The following is an 8,539-nucleotide window of genomic DNA, read 5'->3' on the forward strand; positions in this document are numbered from 1 at the left end:
TTGTGCAGCTGAGCAGCCTCTGCTGCACGTTTTGCTTCTTCTTCTTTTCGCCTTCTCTCTTCTTCAATAGCTGCAGCAGCCTCTTCTTCCAGCTTCCTCTTGGCCATAATTTTTTCTTCCTTCTTCTGAAGCTTCATTGCCTTCTCTTCCTCCTTTCTCTTCACTATTCTTATGTCTTTTTTATATGCGTTGTCAACAAGAACCCTAATCCGAGCATGTTCCTCCTTTCTAGCCTTCTGAGATTTTTTGGTATTCTCTCTCTCCATCCACCTCTTCTCCTCACGGGATTCTGCTTGCTCAATATCATGCTCCTCTTCTTCAGGAAACTCTCTCCAGCTCTTAAAAGAGTACCACCAACTGTAGAAGCTATCAACCTCTTTAAGTGGTGTATTTTCATCTCCCAAATCTGGTACACGCGGATTAGTCGACCACCTTGCATTTCTCTTAAAAGCTGGACCAAAAACCTTGAAGAAGTCTTTCGGAGCACAATCAGATGGGACTTCGTCATCAAACTCATCCGTAGAGTCAAATATTCTTCTTTTTGTTGAGTCCATCAAAATCTCATATGCTTCCTGTATCAACTTGAAGTGAGATTCAATCTCATCCTTTTTGGCTTGTTTTGCTTCTTCAGTCACCTCAGCAAGAAGTAGAGGAGCAAGTTTATCAGGGTGATGCTTCAGCGCAGCATCGCGATAGCTTTTTCTAATCTGATCCTCCGTTGCAAGATATCTTAGATTGCCCAAACCCAACAAAGCATAGTGATCATGTTGTTGCTTCCCCGACTTCTTCTTCCCTTTGTTGTTGTGCGAGTCATAGGAAGGAATATATTCACTATCCTTCTCTTTTGGGACTTTCTTATCAGTATCTTCATTCTTGCCAGTGGCTTCCTTAGCACAACCACGCAATTTGAGAGCAGCAGCATGGAAGGCATGACCAGCAGGTTCACGGTGTAAAGCCTTCACAGGATGACAATTGGAAGAAACATAGAGAGCTTTTCCATCCGCAAGCTCACTGGAGTATGTAAGTAGCTTAATAGCAGAGTTAATTCCCCAACTCTGCATGATGAAATATGCGTCAAAGCTTCAAATCCACCAATGTTTGTTCCTGTCACAAAGAATCAAACGCAAACTCCTTAGTCAGTAGTATACACAAGTACAGTTTATTCAGAAGCAGACATATATACAAAAGATACAAACTTATATATGAAGATAGAAACTTTTCCTACTTAAGATCCACTTACAAGTAGTTTCAAGGTCAAAATTAAAACACTTTTACAATCCCAGGTATAACATCAAGCAAAACAGAGTCAAGCAATAACACCAAGAGAACAGTTTCGTAAATCCAAATCATCCACAAGATCTCAGGTATTCACAAGAAAACGTTTATAAAATAAAAACGACAAGCAGTAAATACGTATTACAACAGCCTCTGAAACTTGTCAACGGAGGTTGAAACAGAAGCGAGTCAACAAACAATCAATAATAACTCAAGAGATAGCTCCTAAACCCTAGTTTTAGTATTCCTACTTAACATCATCAGCACAAACAATAAACATCGGAAGAAAAAGCCCTCAGATTTCGTCTTTTTTAGGGTTTACCTCTTGAAACACAAATACAAAACAAAGCTAAAGCGATCTCAAAAACTCGAATCGAACCCTACTCAAAAGAGAGAGAAAAAAGCAACAAGTAGGTTTCTTACCAGATAGTGAGCTAGCCGTCGCTTAGATTTAGTCTGCCGTGAGTTTCTCCTCCGAAGTTCTCGTAAGTCGTAAGAGAAACGACGAAAACGAGAGTTCAATAAGTTCAGGAGGAAACGGCGGCGGCAGCTCAATGAAGAAGAGGAAGAGAAGGGGAAAGAAAGACTCCAAAGAAGTTTTAGCTTTAAAACTGAGGGGAAGTTTACTAAACCTGTTTTGACACACGCTTTTTGTTTTTATACTTCTCCATACCAAGCCAACCCTTATTTCCTTTTAAGCCTGATTTTTATTGGGCTTATATGGGCCTAGGCCTTTAATTAGGCCCATATGGAAACATCTCGAGAGCCAGAGAGAGAGGGGAGCGAGGAGCATCTAAACCAAAAAAGAAGTTTTTTTTTTTATAAAATCGGCAAATGCTCTTTCTTCGGCGTCAAAACGCTGTCATCGCCTGATCAGACTGCACGTCTCTCTTCGTCTTCTTCGTTGTAACCATCGACGCTTGGGGGGATTGATCGAGATTTTTTTTTTTAGCTTGCCGGAAAAAAAAATCATCGGACTACAAATCTGAGTTGCTACCAGCTCAATCTCTGGTAAGCCAAAGCTTAGTTTCTCATATCGTTGCTTTTTTTTCCCCGAGTTTTTTCTTTTCCTCGATTGTTTTTTTTGTTCTCAGTCTTGTGATTCGTGAAGTTGTGAAGATCGATGATAAATCTTCTTCTTGTTTGTTTCCGCGAAAGGATTAGGATATGATTGAAATACGAAATCTAGGTTTTCTATGTGCTCACATTTCTCCGTACTGTTGCGGTTTTTCTTATTTTTAATCTATGGATTCTAGTGAGCACGGTAGTGAATCTCTTAAGATGATTCAGTGTGCCAATAATATTGTTCACATACTTCGTTTATTGTTTCATCAGTTCATTTTTTCCGAGCGCTTTCATATAATCAGATAGGATTTAGCTGTAGAGAGGATTGGTACTGCAAAGTCTGCGCTTAAATAACTTCTAAGTATTTTTTGTTTCTACTGGAGTTAGCTTATATTGTCTGACTTACCAAGGTTTTAGTAGCATTTGATAATGTGTGGGTTGTGTCTCATGTAGAGTTGTAGCTTTTCATCCTTAAGTAAGTCCGGCGTTTTTTATGGCTAGTGTGAGTATTTTACATGGGTGGTTTGGTAACTGAAGTTTGATTTTCCACCTTTTAAACAGAAATCAACCCGAGTACTGAGCTGGAGTTAGGTGATACACAGCTTCAATACCTTTTCCATCATGCAGAGTTAGGAACTAATCTCTGCCATTAGGCTATTTCGTTTTTTTCTATTACTACTTGTGTACTCTATATCTTGCGCTCTTTGTTGTATGAGATCTAAATGATATATACAGGTAGCTACTTATGGTGGCCGTTTTTAACTGATACAGCACTTTTTGTCATTGTTAACATTGTTCCATCTCTGTCTGGATCTTGGTGTTTCATTCATTGTTCCGTTTATTAAAATGTATCATTTGCTTTTTTTTCTCTTGCTACTTGTTTGACTTATTGTGATTGTTAAAGTTTCAATCCAGTTCTAGAAATTTTGATTGAAAAATAGTGAAGGCTTTCTGAGAAAATGTTATTGTAATGATTCGTTCCCTTCTTTTGTTGCCACTTTAACAGTTCTAAGATCAGAATACTTTGTAATAAATCTGAAATTTTGTCGAAATATTCTTCTTAAGACGGTAGTGGTATCTATGGTTTTCTACCTTTTTGGTCAGATTCTGCTTTGTTACCAATGGAGAGCTTGGCGCAACTTGAGGCGATGTGCGAGAGATTATACAACTCACAGGATTCAGCTGAGAGGGCTCACGCTGAAAATAGTCTGAGATGCTTTTCTGTGAATACGGATTATATTTCGCAATGTCAATACATTCTCGACAATTCATCAAAACCTTATTCCCTAATGCTCGCTAGCTCGAGTTTGTTGAAGCAAGTGACTGATCATACCCTTCCGCTGAATCTTCGCCTTGACATCAGTAAACTTCTTATGCCATCCTAACAAAACTAATAGAAATATCTCTTTCTGGCTGTTAATATCTCACTTGTTCTTGGTTTTCCATTTTCTAGGGGCGTATATTGTGAACTATCTGGCTACAAGAGGACCGAAGATGCAATCATTTGTGATTGCTTCGCTCATTCAATTGCTTTGCCGACTCACAAAGTTTGGATGGTTAGATGATGATAGATTCCGGGATGTGGTCAAGGAATCTACAAACTTCTTGGAACAGGTGGGGCATCTTCTTGGGGATTATAGTTACTGATCTTCCATGGTTTCTAGTGCTTTGTGGACATTTTTATCTCAGATACCCCATGTAGATGAAACTTTTGTGGAAATTTCAGATATTCTTTACAAGGGTTTGTTTATTATGTTGCTTACTTAAATTTATTTGAATAGGGTTCTTCGGATCACTATGCTATTGGTTTAAGAATTTTGGATCAACTTGTGCCGGAGATGAATCAGGTTAGTGTTGTATTGTGGTTGATTTTCATGTCATATAAATGTCTTAACAATGGCTGGATTGACTCACTTTTAAGTTTGAGTTTCTTCGCATGAATTGCTCATTGCTATAGAGTCATGGTTTCTTATATTAGCCTTGAGGTGCCTCCTGTTTTTGTTTCTTTTTGATTTAGACTATTAGTCTTTACTAGATACAAATAAGAGGTTTGTGCTGTATATAAATAATTGTCCGTTTCCACCATTCCCTTATTTTTTCATTAGAAGAACTTAAGATTTAAGATGGCTGTTTTGTTAGATAGTAGAAGAATTATATATACTCACTGTGTGCATGTTTTTGGATAGATACCGTGTCACAAAAATATAATTTTTGGAGGGTATTGATTTCTAGCTTTATACTTTTCTACTGTGCTTCAACTTATCGGGTTTCGTCTATTTTTTGTTTTGTTTGAAACGCTTATTGACATTTCTGCATCTATTCTTCTCTTAATTCTTAGCCTAACCCAGGATTGCCCTCTACACATCACCGGAGGGTTGCATGCAACTTTAGGGATCAATCCTTATTTCAAGTATTTCGAATAGCTTTGACGTCATTAAGCTATCTGAAAAATGATGGTAATATGAGTCATCTTTCTCAGCTTTTCCCTTATATTCCTTCATGTCAAGTATGAAAATTTGTACATTCCAGCTTAAAAATTTATGCTTTTGGAATGTTTTGTAATCGTTAAGTATTTGCTATCTTTGTCGATTTCTATCTGTTGGTCTAGGCATAGACATGCAAATTTTCATTAGTAACGAGTCAGAGATTTTCTTTTAACCAGCTGCTGGTCGTTTACAAGAATTGGCGCTTTCTCTTGCACTGAGGTGTGTATCATTTGACTTTGTCGGAACTTCAATTGATGAAAGCACAGAGGAGTTTGGTACAGTCCAGGTAGAACATTGATAATTTTCTATTTTTAACTTCTTTTTTAATGCTTAGCACCTATGTCTTTCTGTACTCGTTTTTCCAGGGTGTTATAACTTCTAGTATTACTGATAATTTTTAGATTCCAACTTCCTGGAGGTCAGTATTGGAGGATTCTTCCACGTTGCAGATATTTTTCGATTATTATGGTAGTACAGAGTCACCACTTTCGAAAGAGGTATGTCCATATACTTTTTTTTTTTCCAAAAATGGCATCTTTTGCATCAAAGAATGTGAATTTTTAATGTTAAGTTTTCTTCACCCTTATTGTGAGGAGAGATGTTTTAATTGCAGTAATGTCTATGAGGACATGATTTATTTCATGTACACCTGTACCAATCTGTTGATCAGTAAAGATCAGTAAAGACACCTGTAGTCAAGGTTTAGAGCAGCTCTTTCAATTGACGACTAATCTCCTTTAATGTTCCTCTGTTTGAACTTCTAGGCACTTGAGTGCTTGGTGCGATTGGCTTCTGTGAGGCGCTCTCTGTTCACAAGTGATGCTACACGCTCTAATTTTTTAGCTCATTTGATGACGGGAACCAAAGAAATTCTTCAAACTGGAAATGGTATGTTGATGTATTATACTGCGGGACTTACCTATAGAAACTATAAATATTTGCTTTTTAGGTGTTGCATCGTATGCAACTTTTTCATTTACAGTTTTAACTCTTCATGGCTGAAATTCCAGCCTTTCACTTATGCAGTCTGTAACAGAGTGTCTGTTGACATGATATGTACAATATGTGTTAATCTTGTGTTTTATTGCAAACTTTACACCTCATTGATCTTTCTTTAAACTAAAATATCTCGCTGATCCCGGTTTGTCTACACCAATTGCTTTTGTGGATCAGGTCTTGCTGATCATGATAATTACCACGTATTCTGCCGTCTACTTGGGCGTTTCAGGTTGAATTATCAGGTAAATGTCTCGATTAGATTCCTTTCTAGTTTACACCTTACTGTTTGTAGAATTTTGATTGTTCGGTAGCTTCAAAAATCATGTTATGATACCATGTACTTGAGTAAATATACACTTGTTTCTATTTTCTTTATGTGAAAGTTAGACAGTCTTAACTATTTGTAAATAGTGATGCTATATGTTGAGGTCAAAAAAAAAAAGAAAAAAGTGATGCTATATGTACTTTAGACTTCAGTGCTAGCTCAGAAACAGTTTGGACTTAAGTGTCGGTCTTTATAACCGCTTCCTTGGGAGGATACTTATCTCTCTGGCTAAATGGTTTTTTGACAATCATGGATCGAAGCACTTGCCGGTGCTTTCTATTGCTTTGGTTTCTCTCTGGATGTACCTTAGTACTGGTATAATACAATTTGTTATGTTAGCATGTACGTCATGGTATTTTTTAGGGTGGACATCATTTGGACAAGGTTTAATGGTTTGTATGGCTGATAAATTCAGACATTATGTAATAGCATAAATGAATTAATCTGCAGCTTTCAGAGCTTGTGAAGATGGACGGTTATGGTGAGTGGATACAGTTGGTGGCGGAGTTTACACTTAAATCTCTCCAGTCATGGCAGGTTATTTTCGCAAGTTAATGTTAGCTGAGATGGTATCTAGTTTTCGAAATGCATGACTTTCTTTTTTCACACAGTGGGCCAGCAGCAGCGTGTACTACCTCCTTGGAATGTGGTCTAGATTAGTAGCATCTGTCCCATACTTGAAGGGTGATTCACCAAGTCTACTTGATGAATTTGTACCTAAAATTACTGAGGGTTTTATCATCTCCAGATTCAACTCCGTCCAGGTATATAACACCACATATTCTCGAGGAATTGCAGTAGTAATTTGTAATTTATCTTTAATTCCTATTTGAAATCCCCATTCCAGGCTAGCGTCCTCGATGATCAGACCGATCATCCTTTGGATAAAGTTGAAGTCCTACAGGATGAGCTTGATTGTTTTCCTTACCTTTGCAGATTTCAGGTTAGTCTTTTCCTTCATGTGTGTCATACAGTATACCCTAGTTTTGCTCACATGTTTCGTTTGATTATTTGTATCTTTATACAATTGAACTGTATCTGAGATTCTTATNAGCTGAGATGGTATCTAGTTTTCGAAATGCATGACTTTCTTTTTTCACACAGTGGGCCAGCAGCAGCGTGTACTACCTCCTTGGAATGTGGTCTAGATTAGTAGCATCTGTCCCATACTTGAAGGGTGATTCACCAAGTCTACTTGATGAATTTGTACCTAAAATTACTGAGGGTTTTATCATCTCCAGATTCAACTCCGTCCAGGTATATAACACCACATACTCGAGGATTTGCAGTAGTAATTTGTAGTTTATCTTTAATTCCTAGTTGAAATCCCCATTCCAGGCTACCGTCCTCGATGATCAGACCGATCATCCTTTGGATAAAATTGAAGTCCTGCAGGATGAGCTTGATTGTTTTCCTTACCTTTGCAGATTTCAGGTTAGTCTTTTCCTTCATGTGTCTCATACAGTATACCCTAGTTTTGCTCACATGTTTCGTTTGATTATTTGTATCTTTATACAATTGAACTGTATCTGAGATTCTTATCATGCAGTATGAAAGAACTGGTACATATATAATAAACACAATGGAGCCTCTTCTGCAATCATATACGGTAAAGCCAACTGTTGTTATGTGTTTGTTTTTCCGTTGATTCTCTAACGTGTCTTGTTAATGTTGAGCTGAGTGAATGTGTAACAGGAAAGAGGGCAACTACAGTTTGCTGACAATTCGGAACTAGCATTTATTGAAGCAAAACTGTCATGGGTTGTTCATATTGTTGCCGCTGTTGTTAAAATAAAGCAGTGCAGCGGTTGTAGGTAAGTTGCTATCATATTTTAGGGTTTCTTTGCATTTAGGTCTTTTTGAAGAACAAAACAATATATGAACATTGGAATGGAAATTAAACATATTTTGCAGTGTGGAGACGCAAGAGGTGCTTGATGCAGAACTCTCCGCTCGTGTTTTGCGGCTAGTAAATGTTATGGACAGTGGACTCCATAGACAGGTATTACATCTGTATGATGCAAGCAATTAAATTAAATCAAACATCAAGTATTTGTGGATAATCTCTTTCGATGAGTTCCACTATTGGGTGATAATTGGATTTAGCCAAGAAGATTGAAGTTAAAAGGTTGTTCTTCCAATTGATGTATTGGTACGATTTGTGTAGGTATTACATCTGTATGATACAGCTGAAATATTCAGCTATGTGGGCATAAGCTTGTACAGCCACTTATTAACGTAGAGTGGTTTCATTAATAGTTTTGAGTTCAATGTTATGTGTGAACTGCATAGTATATTGTGATAACGTTTGAAGTTTCAACAATCCTGTGGCCCAAATGTTGGGTTGTATTTTCTCCCAGATGAGTTCACTACTTTAATCTCATCTGTA

General features: G+C 37.5%; 2 protein-coding genes across 2 annotated transcripts in view; one reads left to right on the forward strand and one right to left on the reverse strand.

The window, feature by feature from the left end:
* LOC104768803 (dnaJ homolog subfamily C member 2-like) lies at positions 1-1,913 on the reverse strand (the record flags this gene model as incomplete). Its single annotated transcript, XM_010492856.2, is given in 2 exon segments — positions 1-1,104; positions 1,699-1,913. A coding segment is annotated over 1 exon segment (1,061 nt), but the record flags the coding sequence as incomplete, so codon positions are not given.
* Positions 2,097-8,539, forward strand: part of LOC104772137 (exportin-7-like) — a 10,943-nt gene continuing 4,500 nt past the window's right edge. The window contains exons 1-17 of the mRNA XM_010496782.2: positions 2,097-2,286; positions 2,902-2,968; positions 3,445-3,702; positions 3,794-3,954; positions 4,122-4,187; positions 4,679-4,796; positions 5,003-5,112; positions 5,228-5,323; positions 5,591-5,714; positions 6,000-6,067; positions 6,601-6,687; positions 6,762-6,914; positions 6,998-7,093; positions 7,700-7,759; positions 7,846-7,964; positions 8,065-8,174; positions 8,318-8,328. Of these exons, the coding sequence (XP_010495084.1) occupies positions 2,962-2,968; positions 3,445-3,702; positions 3,794-3,954; positions 4,122-4,187; positions 4,679-4,796; positions 5,003-5,112; positions 5,228-5,323; positions 5,591-5,714; positions 6,000-6,067; positions 6,601-6,687; positions 6,762-6,914; positions 6,998-7,093; positions 7,700-7,759; positions 7,846-7,964; positions 8,065-8,174; positions 8,318-8,328 (1,644 nt within the window). The 5' untranslated portion in view covers positions 2,097-2,286; positions 2,902-2,961. The remainder of the gene's footprint in view (positions 2,287-2,901; positions 2,969-3,444; positions 3,703-3,793; positions 3,955-4,121; positions 4,188-4,678; positions 4,797-5,002; positions 5,113-5,227; positions 5,324-5,590; positions 5,715-5,999; positions 6,068-6,600; positions 6,688-6,761; positions 6,915-6,997; positions 7,094-7,699; positions 7,760-7,845; positions 7,965-8,064; positions 8,175-8,317; positions 8,329-8,539) is intronic.

This window comes from Camelina sativa, chromosome 20, assembly GCF_000633955.1.
Source record: "Camelina sativa cultivar DH55 chromosome 20, Cs, whole genome shotgun sequence".
In the NCBI taxonomy this organism is placed as follows: domain Eukaryota; kingdom Viridiplantae; phylum Streptophyta; class Magnoliopsida; order Brassicales; family Brassicaceae; genus Camelina; species Camelina sativa.